This window comes from Pseudopipra pipra, chromosome 6 (genome assembly GCF_036250125.1).
Source record: "Pseudopipra pipra isolate bDixPip1 chromosome 6, bDixPip1.hap1, whole genome shotgun sequence".
Classification (NCBI taxonomy): domain Eukaryota; kingdom Metazoa; phylum Chordata; class Aves; order Passeriformes; family Pipridae; genus Pseudopipra; species Pseudopipra pipra.
This window is the reverse complement of record NC_087554.1, coordinates 53,170,070-53,190,309: the sequence shown is the minus strand read 5'-3', so window position 1 is coordinate 53,190,309 and position 20,240 is coordinate 53,170,070. Positions and strand designations below refer to the sequence as shown.

At 43.1% G+C, this 20,240-nt stretch overlaps 1 protein-coding gene across 10 annotated transcripts in view; it reads right to left on the bottom strand.

Moving 5' to 3' along the window:
- Nucleotides 1-1,565: 1,565 nt before the first annotated feature.
- Nucleotides 1,566-20,240, bottom strand: part of EVL (Enah/Vasp-like) — a 152,674-nt gene continuing 133,999 nt past the window's right edge. For 6 of the 10 annotated variants that reach the window (XM_064659150.1, XM_064659152.1, XM_064659147.1 and 3 more), the window contains exons 5-14: nucleotides 17,476-17,537; nucleotides 13,149-13,378; nucleotides 12,376-12,497; nucleotides 9,591-9,651; nucleotides 7,585-7,651; nucleotides 6,174-6,240; nucleotides 6,007-6,069; nucleotides 3,663-3,729; nucleotides 3,229-3,286; nucleotides 1,566-2,174 (exon numbers count right to left, since the gene is read on the bottom strand). In XM_064659150.1, coding sequence (XP_064515220.1) covers nucleotides 2,137-2,174; nucleotides 3,229-3,286; nucleotides 3,663-3,729; nucleotides 6,007-6,069; nucleotides 6,174-6,240; nucleotides 7,585-7,651; nucleotides 9,591-9,651; nucleotides 12,376-12,497; nucleotides 13,149-13,378; nucleotides 17,476-17,537 — 835 coding nt within the window. In that variant the 3' untranslated portion in view covers nucleotides 1,566-2,136. The remainder of the gene's footprint in view (nucleotides 2,175-3,228; nucleotides 3,287-3,662; nucleotides 3,730-6,006; nucleotides 6,070-6,173; nucleotides 6,241-7,584; nucleotides 7,652-9,590; nucleotides 9,652-12,375; nucleotides 12,498-13,148; nucleotides 13,379-17,475; nucleotides 17,538-20,240) is intronic. The other 4 variants (XM_064659155.1, XM_064659154.1, XM_064659151.1 and 1 more) reach the window with 3 other exon arrangements.

The window sequence follows — 20,240 nt, the reverse complement described above, 5'->3', positions numbered from 1 at the left end:
GGAAAAAGTGAACCGTGCCAGGCACCAACTTCCTGCAGCTTAATTAGGATTATGGGACAGTTTCACAGAATGGTTTTGATCTGAGAGGCAGCAGTTTTGCAAAGGGCTTGCCATCATCAGGTATGCCATTAATGGGTTTATAATTAGTAAACGCATGAGCTACTGTAAGAGATTTATACAACAGAGCGTTCTAATCTCTGCTGTTACTGATGCTTGTCTGTGTTCTTCATACTGGAAAGACTCCTACTTTTGGTCCTGGGGTTCCCATACTCTCGTGCACAAGGGTGTCTGCCTGCTTTAGTTCCCATGTGGAAATCTCTATCCCACTGTTTAACCTATCTCTTGCCTTCTGCAGGCATTAAACATCTAACAAACATCAGGCTCAGACTGGAGCTCATCACTGCATTAAACTCAGATTACTCCCATTTCTCCCATATTTAATTATAGCATAACCACACGGTAAAAAAGACTTACTTCTAAAAGGCAGATCAGGCTGCTTTGAAGAGCACTGAAGAACACGCCATGGTCCCCAAAAGAACACAGGTAACATTTTACAGCAAACTTCCAAGCACAACCCATCCTGCCTCCTCTCCTGGGTCTCCTGTAGCTCACCAGCAGCCCCTCCTGCCTGCTGCACTGCTCCATGAGGCCTGGGGGACACAAGCAGGTGGACAAACAGCCCCTCCTGGGCTGCTGCACCAGCCTCTGCTCCCAAAACCATTTCTGGGGCCTGGCTTTTAAAACAAAATCTTCATGAAAGCCTGAAGCAAGGAAAGGAGCTTGGAAAATATTTGACAGACTTCAGTAGCTGAACTACAATCTCTTGCCTTTTGCACAAAGTTATCAAGAAGATGGTATCAAGACTGCCATGTAAAGCTTGCGCCAAACTAAATTAAGCAGAAATTCCTAAGATTGTGCTGGTGGAAAAAATGGCTGTAAAGAAAAAAACTGTATGACCTGAAAGATATGACTGGGTATGCACTGTTAAGTGTTTGGTGTCCTGTATGGATATCTTGGATAATGCTCAAGACCTGTACAAGATTAACATATGACTCCCCTTATGCCTCTAGTCAGCAGTGCTATGCCAGTGATTTCAGCCTGCATCCTCCTAATCCCTTTGGTAGCCTTGTTCTGCATAAACACCTCCCTTTTATTACTGGAAGCCTGAAGGAGGTGCAGGTGATGGGACCTGTGGTTTTTTTCAGTGATGGCTGAAGATGCAGTGGGACAGGTGGTGGTGGCCTGAGAAGAGCCGTAGGCCACTGTCCCTCACCGACTTTGGCAAAAAGTTGCTGAGGTTGTGGCAGCCTGGCTGCAGGAGGTGGTGCTCAGCCGGCGATACAACAGGGCTGGGCAGGTGAGAGCCACGTCTCACTGTGAGATAAGGCAGGGCTGTGGCCACTGCATCAGCCATAAACACTCAGGTTCTCTCCTCATGCTCTGCAGCACTGCTCAGGCAGAGCTGCCACCCAACAGTGTCCTCAGTCACCTTCCCCTTATCATCAACTCAAGTGACACAGAAGCGCAGGAGCTCAAGGGACACATGAAACAAAGAAAGGCAGGGCCATGTGGACAATAAACAGTTTATTACCAATATGAACACAGATACTGTGATGCACTGACGTACCATTTTTTAATATTGTGATAACTCTGAGACAAAGAACTTGTTGGCTGACAACTAAACATGTCTCTCTTTCTTCTGGTGATGCCTCAATACGTTTCTGTTGGCAAAGGATCTTCATTTACATTGCAGACTACTAGTAAAATTACTTTGAAGTCACCTATCAAAAGCAAATGGTTCACGTGTGTTCTTATCTACTACTAAAAAGAAAGGTAATACATTTAAATAAGCAAATACAAAATACAAAAAAGGCTGACAAATCCAATGTGCAGTGTCAGATGAAATCTAAAAAATCCGAAAATTTAAAATTTAATAATCTTTAGATTAAGACTTTTAAAATGAAGCGAATCCAAGGCAGCAGCAAGCTTCAAAGTGTGCTGAGTCTGCTAATAAAAAGGGTGTAAGAACAAAGACAGTGCCGGTGTCCTCTCTCACCATCTTGCATGACCTTGGTACACTTAGAAATGATCCGATCTTCCTAGCATTCTTAGTACCGTCCAAATGCTTTGCAATCATTATGTTGTACTGATTCTACTCAACTCCTGCCGTATGGCTAGAAAACCAAACCAAAAAGTTAGTGCATAATGTTACATTCAGTGTGATGGAAAATGCTAAGTACAGAGGTTGCAGAAAGTACACGCTGGTAGAAGGATGAGTGGAGGGTAAAAGGATGAGTAAGGGTAAGCAGTCAGCTGTTGGCTTGCAAACTGCAGTACTACTTTAAGAAGTTGCATCTGTGGTGTATGTGAATGCCTTATTTTGCACTGGAATGAACTAGGGAGGCTCTGAGGGCCAAGCTGCTGGGAACGGTAGCGTTTGGGCAAGGGCCTCTTCAACTGCAAACTGCCCCGAGTTTTGTGAGCACACAGGTCTAGAGCAAGGGGACAGGGAATGGATTTTAGCTGTTTTACAGTCTCCTCTTTTTCCCTTCTGTGTAATCTGAGGTGGGGAGTACAGTGTGTGGACATGCATCCTTCATATGCCCTAATGTGGGCTTCAAATGGGAATTTTACTGAGCATTTCAACAGTGGCCCTGAAAAATACTTTCAGTTGTATATTGCAAAGCAATTTATAAAAAAAGTACTGATACATTTGGTACAGCTGCTGTATTTTTCAATGAATTATAAAAATGCATGGCTATTTGGAAAGCTGTAACCAAATGAAGGTCTAAACTAGCTCTTCAAGCACAGGAAGCCTACAGAAGATTTTTGGGAAGGATTTTCAGTTAGCTGCCTTTGTCCCCTCCTCATCCTGGACCTGTGTGGCCAGCTAGTTACAAGATTTCACGCTTGCTAATTGTGATAAATTGATGTGCCATGGGCTACGGGCAGGCCCTTTCTCACCCTCCCACCTGTGAGAAACACCAGCCAGTGAATTTCTCATAGGTTGGTGGTAAAAATGCTCATCAACAGCATAATAAAGGATGTAAACACAATGTTATGGTCAGAGCTCAGATAAGGTAGATGCTCGTTCTTCAAATGTTCGTATAAATCAGAGCTGCTCAGAGAAGTCTGAAAACACCAGGGAACTCTCTGCAGTTCCTATCATCTTATCTATGGGAAATTAGTCATAAAGATGAGAAAAATAATAATTTTTCTCTTTCTTACCATCAATTATCTCCTCTTTCACTTTGTGTAACTCTCTTACAACTTCCTCCAATATTTCCTGATGAGACAAAACACAAGTCAGCTGCTCAGAATTTCCTTCTAACTGGTGGAAGAAAATGCAAGTTTAACACGGTTGTGCTTGTCCCCCGCCTCCACGGCCGATCAGAGCCTGGCACTACAAACAGCTACTTCTGCACTCCCGGGCACGGATGCAGAAGATGCTGGCATATTTATTTGCACATTTCTGTACAGACATATTGATGAAATAGCAGTGAGATTGTGCTCTCTTGCTGCTCACCAGCTAGCCCTTCTCTAAGCACCTAGTTATAGAGGAAATCAGAAGACTGAACAGCTGTTTTGCTTGTACAGCGCATGCATGGGGGAAAATGGGTAGCTCATTGAATCTCTTAAGTGCAAATGGCTTCTTCACTCACCTGTTTCATTCGATCAAAATCTAAGGCATCCATAGCCACATCATTGCTGCTGCTCACTGGTTTCATCCTTGAGAAACGGAAGAAGAGCATTAAAAAACCCAGTTAGTTCCTTGTAATGTGTGCTAAGCTACACGTATCTGATGGTGTGGATGAAATCCACAGCAGAGCAGGAGCTCCTGTGTTCCAGTGCTGGACAGGAGACTCCTTATCATGCTGCTCAAGAGCATTTGGCAGCCAGGGAGCAGCACTGCTCCCATATGCACAACCTGACCCTCAAAGATGCTGTGAAGTTTCTCCCATTGCAGACATATTGGAGGGAGCACAAAGATGCACTGAAACGATTTTTTTTTTTTTTTGGTGTTGGGAATCTTAATGATTTCAGACTTGAAAATACTGAGGGGATAAAGCCTGCTGAACAATGTGTTTTATTACAGCATTTGCAATTTGCAAGCTACATGTCTGGTTTTCTCTCACAGTCTGTTTTCTGTACAGCAATCCTGTCTTGGCAACCTAGGCTTTAACTGGGGGCTAAATTAATACTAGATTACAGGTTAGAAAAATATAATAGGGAAAATAATAAGCCACTAATCCTTTCCCTGGAAGACCTGACTTAGTCAAGTGTGGTTTCTTGATAGCATTATGTATCCCAGTTAGTTTTTATTGACCCAGAAACAAAGCCAGTTTGGCCTTAATGACTGGTACACGTGAATGTTATTGAACTTTCAACATATTAGTCAGTGGGCTGAACTCTGATGACATCTGATAAAATAAATTAAGGAAGTAGAAGCTGCTTGCCTTTCTCATTTAATCAGTAACTCCAAAACATTTTAAAAACTAACCATGAAACTATACAAAGGCTTCAAATAATTTTGCCATCATCTTTGAGCCCAAAATAGGTGCTGGCAGAGATGCTGCTACTCCTTGCAAGGGTTGCTTGGTCTTGCAACCCTTTTTTGGGAAACCTTGACATGTGTCCTACCATGACACAGTTAAGCTGGGAGTTCAGGCAGATACAATCGCCATCAAACTGATCAGGAACAGAAAGAGGTCACCACCGAGAGCTTTAGAAACCTGCCCCACTTCCCCTACAGAAATCTTTTCAAGCAAGCATTACTACTGCTGAACACTACTCCAGGTGCTAAATTAGGAAAGCATTTTTTCCCTCTGAACTCCTCCTCTCAGGATGGAATAGCATCATAGAAGGCAGCTAGTGAAACATGATGGCTGCTTTCAATAGCCCACATTTCATTCCCATTTGCAAGGAGAAAGAACAGTCTTTCTGCATCTATTTGAAACTCATATTTTCCTAGAACCCACATGTTCCATTGGTTTTAGGAGGGCTGGCAAAACTGTATTTTGCTATAGTAACACGGATGTATCCCTCTGAATGTTTAGGCAGGGCGTGTTACAGCATTTTTAACACAGCAGCAAGCATATGCAGATAGTTGCCATTGGCAACTTTCTCTCCAGACTGTCAGCACTATCATATACCTAATAACATAAAATTTTACATCTCTTTGCAGCAAATGCTAAACATATCTAAGCCTGTGTTCTACCTCCCTATTCAGCTTATCCATCCACCTCAGTGTCCAGTAACACTGGGTGGCTCTCAACCAGCACTGGAAGCAAGCCTCTCCTTAGCTGTCCAACATCAAACTTTAGTCAATCTCTGTGACTAAAAACATGGGTGCTGATCCTGCAGCTTGGCTCTTCTGACTGAAAGGACTTCGGGAGTCCTACTTTAGGTTTTGTTGGCTTTTGAAACGTGCTAGTTTTTGAACCCCATATGTCTGAATGCCCTATCTGTTGCTGTGCCTTTTTACAGCTTGATTTTATTGATTTACTGCACCAAGCCTTGCTCTCCTTTCTTATGCTTCGACTGCAGTTGCATGGGTGGAAGAATAACTTCCCTTATCCCAACTGCAGACTCTTCAGATAGTTTCTGCTTTTGCATTTCTATTTCTGCAGAGGTTGGGCAATGAGAGCTTCACCTATTGGCAGGGTCATCCTGAAACTGCTGTAAAAAGATGCTCCAAAACCTGCCTTCCACATGGCACAGCACCGCCAAGCCCATGTCTCTGATTCACACACACAGATGGTTTAAGCACTTGCTTCAGTGTGATTAACATCTGTGATGCCTGTGCCCTCATGAGCAGGGGGTTCTTTCCATGGAACAAGCCTTTGACACAACACACTCTACCTTCACACTTTGTGCAGCAACAGATAAAGCACATTGTAAATGAATGAGTAAAAGACTTGAGGGAAGACGAACATCAGTGCTGAATGATGGGATTAGCCAAAGGACAAGCCAAGACAGTTAAGAAGCCAGGCTGTTAGCCAGTACCTAGAAGACACGTGGGATTGTGTGGGGCTCTTAGCTTCACAGCTCTTCGCCACTGATGGATTTCTACAGCAATGGAATGAAACGAGACATGAGTTGTGCACGTGCCACAGGGACAGCATGACCATCCCGACTGCTAGCCAGCCACAGGGACAACCCATGCAGCTCACCTAGAAAGTAATGAAGATACAGGCTTTTCAACAGAATTGCTCCTTTCCCATGGCTTCTTCCCAGAGTCTGAAAAACAAACATGAAAAACTAGTTTATTATTTTGCTCTAAAGACACAAATGTCTTGAAGTTGATTGTCTTATACAGCTGCTTTCCTTCAGTTAGGATGAGTGACTTGGAAAAAACAGGAAAGTGGGATAGCTGAATGAGTGCAGTTGCCTACATTATAGAGAAACCATTGGCAAAAATCTGCTTAGTGATCCCTTTAATTAGGGACTGGATACTGAAACAGTACTAAAAAGACATGGTACTGGAACACTAGGAGGAAAAGCATAAGTCACTTCTATCAGGAAATACAGGCTACTTGCTGCAAGGCTTATTTTATTCAGTACAAGACTTAATTTATATTTTAAGTTAAAAAGTCTTAGTTTTTTGGCTGCAGAGTTGGTAGAAAATGCGGGTGTATCTAAAAACAGGGCAGTGAGATCCCACTACGCAAATCTCCACAGAGAATTTATTTAATGTTGACTTCATTTCTAATTCACAGAACTTTCCAAGAAGCTGCACTTACATAACCCTTGTTACTGAAAGTGCTTACTGTGGTCCCATTCTCCTCCTAAAGTGAAGTGAACTGTTTCAGGGACTCGAGTAACATACAGCATTATATACAAGGATTTGCTCCTCTGTGAGGTCCTGAAAAGGCCTTTAAAAGAATTATGGGCACTCCCATAAAATCTCTAGATCTTGTTCCTCATTTACATGCACCTTTCTCCTGGCTTCTTGTCCTTCCCTTGCAAAGCACACAAGTCATGGTTTTGTTCCAAAAGGAAGCTGGAATGGTTAAATACTCATTCCCTTGGGAGAGATTTCTTTCAGCATGCATAAAAGCCAAGACTGATGCAAGGACGAATGTGACTGCTTGCAGCTCATCTACTCAGATACCGTTATTTCAATTAATTGCAGGAAAAACATATTTTGGGGGCTCCTTAATTTAATCTAGTAACTCTCAGGATCAGCCTTATTGCAACAAGCTACTAGGCTAAGTAAGGATAGCACTTTGAGATCCAAACCTCAACTGTATCAATCAAGGCATCTACACTACAAAAAGTAAAATAATAATATAGCTTTTTTCTCTTACAAGATTTAGGTGCACAGTGTTGAAGACACAGATCCTCAGCTACATGACTGGACCCCAATAACTAAACTGGCTGTATTGCAATTTTCTTGGCTGTGAAGCATATAAAATCATAATTTCTTGCTGAGTACAGTTTTTAAAACAATAACTATTCAGGAATTTTTCTGTTAGTTACTGCTGCTGCACTCAGAAGTAGGGCAATGAATCCAGAGCCTAGAGGTGGTGGAGAAGACTAGATTATGAAGACAATTACAACACTAGTAGCTGGACTTAATACCTGATGAATTTTGCTGCTGCTGGGCAGAGCCTCGTGTACTGGTTGAAGGAGAGGTGCTAGCATCATCCTATAAAGAGAAAAACAGGACATTACTGAATTTTGGAGATGAAGCACAGAGTCCTCTTCTACTCTGGAGACCAGTGGTAGCATGTGTGGTACAAAAGCAAGTTTCTTCCAACCATGTCCAACAGGCACTGCTGCCAAGGTATGGGCTCAAGGCTATTTAAACTTTAACTTTTCTCTCCCTTTAGAATGGCAAAATACATCCTTTTTATTTTAGCTAATATGGACACCTTTTCAGGATTACACTCAGTCGCTCTTATCTCTATATACCAAACCAGGCTGAAACCACTCTAAAGTGCTGTCTGCTGTTGCCTAAATACAAACCACCCATTTCCCAAATTTAGAAACTCTCTGAGATATGGATACTGAGCCATCTGAAGGAACAGTAGCTCAGATCCCAGCCTTTCAGCCCAGGACAGCCACTGGTATCAGTGAGAGGAGTCCAGGTACTAGCAGAATGTAACTAAATCAATCAGTATTCCTCTTAAGCAGAAGATTTAACACTTATCACAGATTTGTACTCTTTTGTTTGGGATTTATGTGTGACATCATAAACAATTCATTTATATGTTTGACATGACAAGATCATTTAGCAGCCCTCAAAACATGCTCAGCAAAGCATTACCTATGCATTGTAAAATGGAATTGCACCCAGTCTGATAGAAGATACCCTGACCACAAAACGTACTCTAAAACACCTTTCTGAACAGTTTGGTGCTATTGAAAAGTTTGATTGGGGATATAAACTAATTTAGAGCTTCAAGGAGAGAGAAGAAGGGATAGAAAGACAGCAGAGGCTGAATAGTTAGAAGCCAAATGGTGCCTTTCATCTCCAGTATATGGTTCAAAACCAGCTTTGGGGCAAGATTAAGAGCAATGGTTGCATAGTAAGTTCAACAGGCAAATTCCATGCTTGAAGTATCCCTCAAGGAACATGAAAAAAATTCCGCATTTCTACCTAAACAGTGCAAACTCCTTATTCCTGGTCTTGCTACAAACCTTTCAGCCTGGGGCGAGACCTACGTTTTCCGAATGGATTTTCTACTGAGCAGCTGTTACTTTGAGGGAACATCTCTATATAGGCAATTGAGGCACACAGCCATGGCAGAAAGCCTTCATGAGGGTACTGGCTAGCAACAGGAATGCTGAATGAGCAGCAGCCCAGAAAAGCACCACATGGGAAGGGACACAGTGCAAATCCTGCCCTCTCTTGAAACAGGAAAGATCTTTCATGCTTTACTAGTTCCATGGGTAAAAAAATGTTTTCATCTGCATGTTGAACTCAAAATTGCTGTATCAAGTTCAGCCTACAGACTGTATCAAATAAAGCCTCCTGTATAATTGCTTTTGTGGACAATATACTGACAGAATAGTTAAAATAGAAATGAATCAAAGTTCCCTGAAATTGTCCAAATTCTATGTCATTGTAGTGTAGGTATCATGAACACGTATTTTGACTTTTGAATGGTCTAACAGTTAATACACTGTTTACCCTTCATCCCTCCCAGACATGTTCATTGTGCACTCAGGTCTCAAGTGAGCTGATTCTCACTTTGTGTGGAGGTTGGCAATCCAGAGTTACACCCCATGGTTGATGATCCACTTCAGCTTAGCTGAAGCCTCAAATGTAAAGTAAGAAACTTGAACGTGATCTCAGGTTGACTTGCCAGGAGGTTCAATGCATCTTCTTACAGGGCAAGAATCTACCACCCCTTACAACATTCGGATCAGACCACGAAAAAGTGCCTGGTTTGGATTTAGCCTATGAATAAAGTGACAATTCCTGTTTATAAGGTGCTGTTCCCAGGAAAGGTGGAAGCAGTTACATTCAGCTTTTGATTGCATGTGTACATCTATTCCTGGATCACACACAGTGAATGAGCACAGGACTTTGGCTTACAAGGAGTTTGCAAGAGCACAATGGTGAGGAGTCTTTCACTTACATTTTGGCTTTCCTCTTCCTTTTTGTCAGCTGGCTTGTCTGACTGCGACGCTGCTTTCCTCCTTTGCAAAGGAACATGAGAGAGAACACACAGTCAACCCCCTAGAAACACATCCATGTGGGAGGACTGATTCAGGCTTTGGTGGGAGTTACTATTTATATTGTTCATCCTAGGGAATGGCTGGATGTGTTTGGTTGTGTAGAACTGGGGTGAAGGTGAGGAATCCAGGCCCCAGTGATACAACTCAGGGAGAGGGGCAATATTATGAGGCAGTGTTTAACAGAGGAACACAGGGTGCAGAGCAGAAGGAAATGTGCTGAAGTGGAGGAAGGAAGCACAGCTGGGTATGAAACCGGGTGAGAAAGGGATGGCTTCTCCCCAGGACTCAGGAAGTTGTGTCTCCTCGGCCTTACACCGGAGGAACAACTGAAACCCCCACAGGTGTTTCTGAGGACCAGCCATCCCCCCTTTGCCCCTCCTAGGTGGCTCAGATGGGTATTGCAGTGATGACACTGTTCTCAGTCAGCTCCAGATATCCAATTTTCCATTTTAGACAATTAGGGGAACTGCAGTTCAAGCCTCCACATGGATTTTGGTTGTGCTGAACTTTACCCTTATCCACCTGTGAACACTACCCTTAGCAGATGTTTTTTAAAACACCAATATGACAGGTTTTTCATTTAGTCTTGCTTCTGAAGAGAGCAATATTCATCTCATATTTAAAAAAACCCCAAGTGGCACTAAGAAAGGTTTCTGAGAAAAGCCACACTGGATATACAACTTGGAGGATTTGATGAAAATTTGACCAAAAAAACTCAAACAGATGAGTATGTTCTGTAGGACACTGTGCTCTGTGGGAATTATTTCCAGATATTCAACTGCATTAATAAGTTTATTAGATTGCTAATAATTTTTGTAGTCTTTCCCTAATATTTACCTGATTCTTCTAACAAAAAAAATTATAGTTATTACAAATCTAAGTGAGAGAAATATTTGCCAGGGTGAGAGATCAGTGTTAGATTTATGTCCTGCAACAAACTTAACTGGGCTGGAAATGACAGTGGTTTGTGAGTTCATTATGCTGTTTGCACTTCAGTCCTGAGGCAAAGGGCTGCTCTCAGGGGGCCCACTAAATCTAGAGAGTGGTATTTTATAGCACCTGAACTCTCAAAAGCGTTTTCCTCAGTTACTTATTGAGCATTAGACATATTCCCTGTTTCTGAGCATGGGGTTTACTGCTAAGAAAAGGCCCCCTGAGATCCCACGCTCATTACTCTGTGATTTCTGTACTGAACATGCTCAGCTTAAAAACCATTTTTTTTACCTCCTCATAAGAGTAGGTTAGTAAGGCAGGTAAGAACAACCTGAAACACAGTGCCAGGTTCTTCCTTTATGTCATCATGCGTAAAAAGGGGTTTGCAGCCAAAAGAAGTCCTGTCAGTATCAGTTTAACATCATGTGCCCAGATTGCACCCTTGACTGACACTTGCATATTTCCAATTACTTCCACGGCTTTGTGAAGCAAAATTTAGGGGACAATTCTGTTGCTGTCAACTCCCTGGGAAAGTATTTGCAGCTCAGTTATTTTCAGCGTAGAGGTAGCAGAGTGCTCACAGCACTGAGGGAAATTTGACCCTGAATACCTGAAGACACGAGATCCCACTGCAAAAAGCCATACTGGCATACACCTTTGACTAGAACCACAGAAGTGTGTACAATTTCTATATCCAAACATATGAGATGTCCATTCAGCTTGCTTGCTTGAACAGAGCTAGCTGCCCCAGCATCTAGTCACAAAACCTTACTTTGCTTTCAGACAACTGCTTCATATGGAGCAGCCCAAGAACCAGTAAAAAACTATTAAAAGCTGTCAAGCTATTTTAATTCTGAAAAGAAAGAAAATTATCTATTTGCTTCTTTATACTGCTTGGAACTTTTTAGAGTGTTGTGTATTTATTTAATACTTTTCAAAGGATTACATCTGAAGTCCACATTGAGAATTCCTTCTGAAATGAACAGGACATGGAGAAAAGTTGGAATCAAATTCTTCGAGGTGGGAACTGTCTTTATGCTAGAGAACATTATTTAAAAACTCCATCTCTGCATGCTCTACAACTATACCTACCCCTCATTATTTTATTCATCCTTTTCCTTCACTGTTCATAAGTTAAAAAAAATTAGATCTAAAAATAAAGCATCTAACACTAGGAACTTGGGAGTCTGACAGAATATTACTGATGGAATAAGGGGAAAAGAGAAAAAAAAAATTAGGAAAATTGAGCGCCTTTTAACAGCTGGTAGCTTGATACATCACAACTTGCTTTAGTAGAGAATAACTAGGCTAGTCTGTCTGAAACACACTGAGAATAATAGTTTACCTGCCAAGGTCTTGTCCTTTCATTGCAACTGTGTTTTTATTTTTGGGCTCAACATCCTGAATGTGTGACATAAAGAATGATGTGTCTAAGTTCCTTTCACAGTTTACTCTTACTGAAAACCGTAACTTTGAAATAGATCTAGTAAAATGGCAAAAGCCCAGAGGATGCATTTATCACCATCTTTGAAAGCTGCAGAATCTGCTACAGAAGCTACACTCCGCCAGGTATCATTGCTGCAACACCTTTCATATTAAAGGGCAGGCAATACTGGCATCCAACATCTATGCAGGACCTGTCAAACTGCAAAGAAGCACCAAAGTGACCCAACTGCTAACCCAAAATGACAGCACTTTGTTCCACAATTTGCTGCAGATCTCATGGGGCTTACTTGAAGTGTAAGTACAAACCTTTTTGCCAGTAATTTATTCATTTCTTCCATTAGTCCTCCTCCACCTCCTCCACTACTTGTTCGATTGGCATCGCTCTTAGAGACCCCACTGGGGCTGGACCCTCCTGAACCATCTTCTGGCTTAAGACAGAAATCAACACTGGAATTAATGAAAGGTTTCCTTTACCACACCCTTAACGATTAATTTTCTTAAGTATTAGGAACAGGGATCACAGTCACAGCTCGAAACCAGAGATAAAGATGTGTTCTGCCTTGGGAAGAAGACCCACATGAACCCTTACTAAAACAAAAAAAAGGTCTGGGTGAGGCAATTATATGGGCAAACGATGAAAAAACCCACAGTGCTGTTTATTCACGGTTATGTTTATGCATGGTTAAGCAACCCTTACCTAAGTGGACACCTATTGACATGAGGTCTCAAAAGTCTACACTGGTTTTTGTAAGCATAGCGTAGTTCTAACCACTTATAAAAACTGAAAACACTAACAAACAGTACAACAGTGGACTTTGCTGAAGTAATGAAATCCTGGCAATGTCAGAACTCGCAGCCATTTGCTAATTAACATTTTCTGAAGAGTGTAAACTCCAGCAGACAAATCCTGCTCAGCTTTATTTTCACTGCAAACTCACATTTAAAAGTCCACCCAGCGGTCAGCTGAAGCGTGTTTCACCATGTTTCAAGCTGGATTTGCAGACCATTACACCCAGCTGTGCCAGGCTTTCCTGCAGCAGACAAGAGCCCATTGGGGAATCCCAGTAGCACCTCCTTACCCGCTGAACTCTCCTTAGTTTGGCACCAGCCAGAGCTGCTGCAAGCCCTGACACTGACCCATCTTCAGTGCCAGCCCCTTGGCCGGCGCCGGATGGCAGCGGGGGCGGTGGGGGGGGCGCAGCTCCCATGGGTGGCGGAGGGACTGGGGGGGGTGGCGGAGGTGGGGGCCCCCCAGATGAAGCAGGGATCACAGCAGCACCACTGGGGTGACCAGGTGGAAGTGTTGGGCCTGAAATGCAGAGAATAGGAATTAGACATGAAGCACTGTCTCCTCCAGCCCATAGACAAGGTCATGTTCCCACCCCCTAGGCCATGACCTGACTGCAGGATGAGTGATCAATTCAAGGAAGCACCATGCATGTGGAAGTATGGGAATGGTGTTTGTATCAATGGTCAGTCAGCTACAGTTATGTCCTCCTGCAAGACCCTGCCACTGACAAACTAGCCTTCTCCCTCTTCTCCCTGGCCGGGCTAGTGTTCTATTCTGTGTCAAAATCAAAACATGGACAATGCTTCCCAATTCATAAGTGGCACATCCTTCTGCTTCTCCCATAGCATTCTACATGGAGATAAAAAACTACATCAGTGAACTCCATGGACTTCGGTTAACATCAGTTTTTCATAAGAATCGTGGGTGACAGCGACACATCCTCCTTTCTGTCGAACAGAAGGTGTGTGGCCTCAGCCAGTTTTGCAAAATAATCAGGGGAGACTCCAGCTCCAAGCACCCCGAGGTTCAGCAAAGCTCCTCACTGCAGCAGCAGCCTGTTGGAGGGGCTGATGGTGGTAACTCCGTTGCAGTGTTTTCCCTGTCTGTAACAGGTCAGTTGAACAAATACACCATCCCAAGGTATTTCCCCATGTACACTCTGTCAGAACAGGCTGCTCCTGGTGCAAAATCACAGGTTCAGTTGCTCAGTAAGTGTTATTTTGAAAGACAGGTGGGTTTTGACTGAGAAACATTTGGAAACTGTATTTAACATTAACAGCCTGTTTTTCTTCTTATCTGGATTTTCTTACAATACTGCCTTATTTCTGTGGTTACTTCTGCCATTATTTCACACTCCCAATTCCATTCTTGAAATGAACCATAGCTGCTATTAGAAATACTTCAAACATTTCAAGCCCTCTTTCGTTCATGAACATAATAGCTAGTAATTCATTGTGGGTACAGTTAATTGTAATTGCAAAACTACACCCACCTAATTAGAGACCAGCCTCAGGCAAAAATTGAACTGAGTCAAAATAATGGACTGATGTGAGTCTAAAATTTTATTGAACTAAGTAGATTTCAAGGACTTATATCAGCTGAAGGACTGAGCCTTCAGTGGTCAGAGTAATATTTTTAGCAGAAAGTGAAAGGAAATGTTTTAGTTTTCTTCCTCTTCCAGGCATGTCACCTTAGCATTATATGTGGTTATAAACATGAATAGATCCAAGTCACAAAACTTATGCTCTGAATTGCAAATAGGCACTACTTGCAAGTGTTCTAACTCCACAGGCTTTAGGTAGGCACTAGAAATCAAAACCATATGCAAAGTGGCCAGACCCGAGCTCTTGATCTGTCTTCAATGAAAAAGGTTTGCTGGAATAGTTATAGTGACAAGCCCACAACTATAAATGCAGTTTACACCAGGAAGAGAATTAAATAAATTACACAGGCACAGGGGATTCTGGGTAACTTAGCCAAAATCCATGTTCTGTCTTTTGCTGGTAACAGAAATACCACTTAAGAAAAAGAGTAAAAATCACAACCTCTACCAGTATTCCTACACCAACAAGAAGTCTATCACAGACCTGGCCTCCAGCTTCAGAAGAGCCCATCTGCTATGTTTAGACCAGCTGAAAACAGGTTCTATATGAGGCTCTTTGAAGCAATTTGACTCTGCTGAATGACATCTCCATCTGGCCTAATACAGTAAGAATATGCATTGCAACAACCCAGCTACAGGGTCCTGGCTCTGTAATGCTTACTTTTTGCCTGATCCCTGGACCAGTCCTGAGTGATTTGGATACTTTTCCATCTCAGTTTCAGAAATCACATACAGCAGGAGTAGCTTTGGGTCTCTCAGCCCTTTTTCTAATGGTTACAGGCAGTGCCAACAGGGCTTTTTAAACAGCTGACAGCTATGGCTTTACACAGGTCACAACTCACTCAGAATCAGTACTTACTCAAGTGGGCAATGGCTGGTGATGTCATGTAAGGAGGGGTCCTCCTGGGCATAGCCACCTCAGACACAGCAGCGTGGGGGGGAGGCAATGGAAGACAGTGTGACATGGGCTGACAACACTGCTGTGGAGGACAAGATGATGGATGGGAGGATGGGGAAGGAGCCTGGCCAGAGGAGATGGGGGGGCTGGTGATGGTGGGCAGCGGGGAGCAGGGTGCACCTCCTAGGTGTGGCAAGAAGGACCCATCCACGCTTTTCACCTGGGTCCCAGAGGGGCCTAAAGCAATTTGTTCTTCAGGATGGCCATTCAGGGGTACATTTGCTGAGGTCTCCTGGCCTGCTTTATCTGTGGGTCCCTTGACCCTGTCAGGTGGGACAGGAATTGCAGGCAGGATGGTGGGACTACGTGGCTGCAGGACATCACCCCTCTGCAGAGATGGTGCACTTGTGGCAGAGGGAGCAGAAGACCAAGGAGAGTATGAAAGAGAAGAGCCCCTGAGAGGCTGGTAAGAGGCAAAGGGAAAATGGGAATGATGGAGAGGGGGTGGAGACAGTGAGGTTCGCCTGATGCCTGGCATTACAGTCCTGCCGTTTGGGCAGGAGGGAGGGGAGGAACCTGGGGCTGTTGGCAGCTCAGAGGCCGAGTGCCTGTGCAGGAACTGTGGGGGCTCTCTGGCTCTCCACTGGGATATGAAAGGGGATTGACTGCCGGGCTCAGGGACAAAGGGTTCTGAAGAGACAGTGCTGGCATGAGGTAGTGGGGGGAGCACAACACCAGAGGCAGGAGCACTGCAGTTACTGGAGGTGGGAGGAGGAGACTGGGGCTGAGAGAGGGGAGAGGACAGACTTAATTGAAGGGTGGAAACTAAAAGAACAGAAAAGACAAATGAAAAGAATAAGGTGGGTATGCAGCAAGGAATGAAACCAAGGCAAAGTGGAACGAAGAAAAAGGAACCGTGAAGTAAACGCAAACAGAAACTCAAACAAAGCAAAGAGGAGATGGTGCAGGCACCAGCTTGGGGATTTCCAGCCCTCAGCAGAGCTGGAGAGGTGTGTGGAGCAGAACCCTGGCAGCATGGGATGGGCTGCATGCTCTGGTGACAGTGAGGCTCCTCCAAGCCCCACGTGAAACTGAGTCAGGATCACGAGCATCACCTTTGCACCAGGACAGCTGCAAGGGATATGCTGAACACAGAGGTAGCCACCTTGTAGCCAGAGAGGGGACAGTTAGCAACCCCTAGGAGCCATGTGTATGGCTCCTTGTGTATGCCAAGGTAAGATTTTGGCCAAGTTTCTTATGCAGAATAGCACACTAATCTCTGCTGAAAGAGAAGTCCAACTATTTCTGTCGCTGAAGGTGTGTGTATATGTCTGAAATGGTTTCAAGTCAAAACCTAAAAGGTTTTAACAGCTGAGGAAAAACATGTCACTTATGTGACCAGATTAACTGAAAAAACTTGCCCAAAACCAAAGCCCAAACATAAGATGGCCATCGTGGCTTCCTTGCTCTGCCTTCTTTCAGAGAGGCAAAGCCATATTTTGTAGTTATAAACTATTCCTGTCATCTTTTCTCTCAGCTTAGTGCAACTTAATATGCTATAGAGGATTTTTGTAAGCTCATTAAATATATATATATATTCCATTAAGAAAGTCCACAGAAGACTCCTCCCTTCATGATCACAAAATCCCCACTGATGAGCATCTAGAGCTATATTTTCCTCTGTGCTGTAGTTTGCTTTGTGCTGCAGAACAATGTGGACTGCCTGAGCACATCCAGCACTTCAACGCCTCTGTGCTGACATCCCCTGGAAACGTGGAGTCACTCTAGCAGTGGCTGTGCTATCTGCTCTCCTCATGGGTGTGGAAAAAGCATGTCCAGGCCTCCTTGGTACATCTAAAATGCCTCTCAGCTGTATAAGTTTTGCCAAATGCAAAACCTGCCTAGCATTACCTGAATGCCCCAGACCTGAGCCTCTGCAAAACAACACAACCATGCCCAAATGCATGTAAAGTCTCTAGCTGACAATGCTTTAAAATCTACTCAAAACTATAACCACTTTTAGTGGAGTAGCTCTTGTATAGCACCCCACAAATCCCACCAAAAGCAAGAGGAGACAATCAGGGAAAGACTGTATCTGCTTGATTTGATACATGCCTGTGGTAGAGGTTCTTCTTTCCAGAGATTCCTGGCGCTGTTGCTGTTGCTCCATCACTTGTCTAAAAGAGTAATGAAAAAAACTCTTGGTTATTATGTATTCTTTATAATTTTGAGTACAACCTTTATGCCCTGAGAAGCACTCAAGCTGTATGTCTTGGGTGAGACTCTCATCTGGTGAGACGGAGATGGGTCTGATTTCACTTGCCTTGGCTGCAGCAGTGCCATTTCATACATTCGAGAAGCTTAACCAGGACATTGCCCTGCATTCACCAGACACTGCAGGGGTTGGTTGATCCACTTAAGATAACTCCTCAATAGCTCTGCACAAGGAACAGTCACTGCCCAAGGCCCAGGAGAGCACAGCAACCATGAGTGCCATTAACCTGAAGTGCATGAGCACTGCAAGGAAAGAGTTAAGTGGCATCTTGCATAAAATCACAGAATCACAAATTGGGTAAGGTTGGAAGGAAACACTAGAGGCCATCTAGTCCAACCTCCCTACTCAAGCAGGGTCCCCTGGAGGATGTTATTCAGGGTTGTGTCCAGATAGCTTCTGAATATCTCCAGGGAAGGAAATATTCAGAATGACACAGTCCCGAGCCTCTTATGGGTCAGGAGCCCAGAGCACTTGTAGTTAAAATGAAAACATAACAAAGCTTGATCTGTGTTTTGGTGCTGACTGTACAAAGCCTCTGTTGTCCTTGTGCACATCCAAGCCCTTTTTGGCACAGGCCAGTCCAGCTGACAGCCCCAGCACAGTTGCCCCCATGCCACCAGCACCCCCAGCAGCACCATCACCGCTGTGTTTCCTCTGCAAATGCTCATCACAACACTGCACTGCTGCTTTTTTGGCACCTTTCACCCCAGGAGCTGCCAGCTCCTGTGTTACCCAGGCCTGGTGTCCCCTGGGGAAAGGATTGTTACAGGTGCTGGTCCGCAGGGATGTGCAGTTCCAAGGGCCCATCAGCAGGGGTCTGCTCTCGAACGCTGGAGTGCTCCTGCTGGAAGGAGCACTCCAGCTCCTTGACCCCTGCCACAAACCCCCTCTCACTTGGCTCCTCTTAAAAAGACTGATAGCTAAAAACTAGACTATTTGCCAGGCTTTTTGCCAAGTGCATGGATACGGACTAAAGATTTCAACAATATTAACACACAATTCTGAAATTAGAAATTAGTGCTGAAACACTTGGTAACAAAGTTTATTACAATTTTCTTCCACAGTTTCTAGTCCGAGTTTGCCCTGAATTTGTTTCCCTTATGTTTGGGCCAGTCTTAATTGCACAGTTTTCTTTTTTCTGCAACAGTTTTACTTCTTGGTCTGTACAGTAAGGGAAGCTTAACTCTAAGCAACATTTCTATTTTAACTCCTTATGTAATATTTCAGAGAGATCTCCCTGTTACATTTTCACGTGTACTTTCCAGAGTCTATAATGTTACACAATTCTATCTTATTTATATACCAATAGAAGTTTTCTAGAAAAAAAGTCCAAAAAAAAAAGTTACACTATGCAGAAAAAAGAATATCTTAATTTTCAAAACAAATTTCTCATATTTCAATTCTAGTTCAAAACATGGGAAAGGAAAATCCACAACTTTGATGCAGAGGGATCAATCCTAAACTATTTTTATGCTCAGGATATGCAATCCAGGCAATTTCTAGAAAATTATTAGAGGCATCTTAGAAAATTATCATATATGCAAAAGGGAAACAGTTTTGAGAAAATCTTAGCTGGTTGATTCAACTCTTTCATTTAAGCTATGACACTTTAAACCAAACAAATAGAAATCTTTACTTCAATACATAGCCCGGTTCTTCCTTGGTAGTTATGGGCTGAATACATATGCAAAAGCATCAATTACACTGCTAAAATTTCAGCTGTAAACACATGTACTAAGAATTTCCCAAGCATACTGTCCGCTACCTTAGCTTGGCATTTATTAGCGAAATTTGATGATGAAGATCAACTTAACACATACATTTTCCTGATTAAACCTGGAGGAAATTCTAGGGTTATCAAGAGAACAGACTTGGAAAACTCCAGTCTGACAGACCAGGAAAGAAATATGTCTTACAACATCTCCAAGTCATTAGAGCTGCTGAAGAACAGATAGAGGTGTGGGGGGCTCCCCCAAAAAAGGTCAACCACTGCCACTTGGAGTCACTGAGGTTCATACCAGCCCCTTCTGGCCTTGGTCAGAAGCAGGTTACATGTGCTGAAGGCACCCTCCCACACATGCTAAAAGGAGAAGTTCTTAAACTCTTACGAAGTCAAATTTATTCCAGTCAAACTAAATAAAGCCTGAGACTGGCACAAGGCTACTTAAGGAGTATGCAAGGACTAAAGTAGAAGAGAGGACAAATTACACTCTGACTTAAAAATATATTAACATTTGCGTAAAGGTCTCTAAAAAACCTTTTAAACAGAAAAATTTTCATTGTAGATACCATATCAGTTTCCTTGCCCGTTTATAAGATGTTAAAAAAACCCATAGGCCTAAAATTAGGTCTGCTCTAGACTTAAAGAATGCATCAGCATAATTAAAGCTGAAAGTCCTCTAGTGCAGATACAGTAATATCTAAGTGCATCTACTGGCATAGCTTATTCCACTCCAGTGGAGCAAAAGAAGTTTTCCCATAACCATGTGCCCTGTAGCAGTCAAATAATACCTACCCAAAAGGCTGTCTCTAAACAAAAAGGAATAAATTAAATATTTTTATTCTAACATAGTTAAGCTGCTTACACTTTATATGTACAGAATAG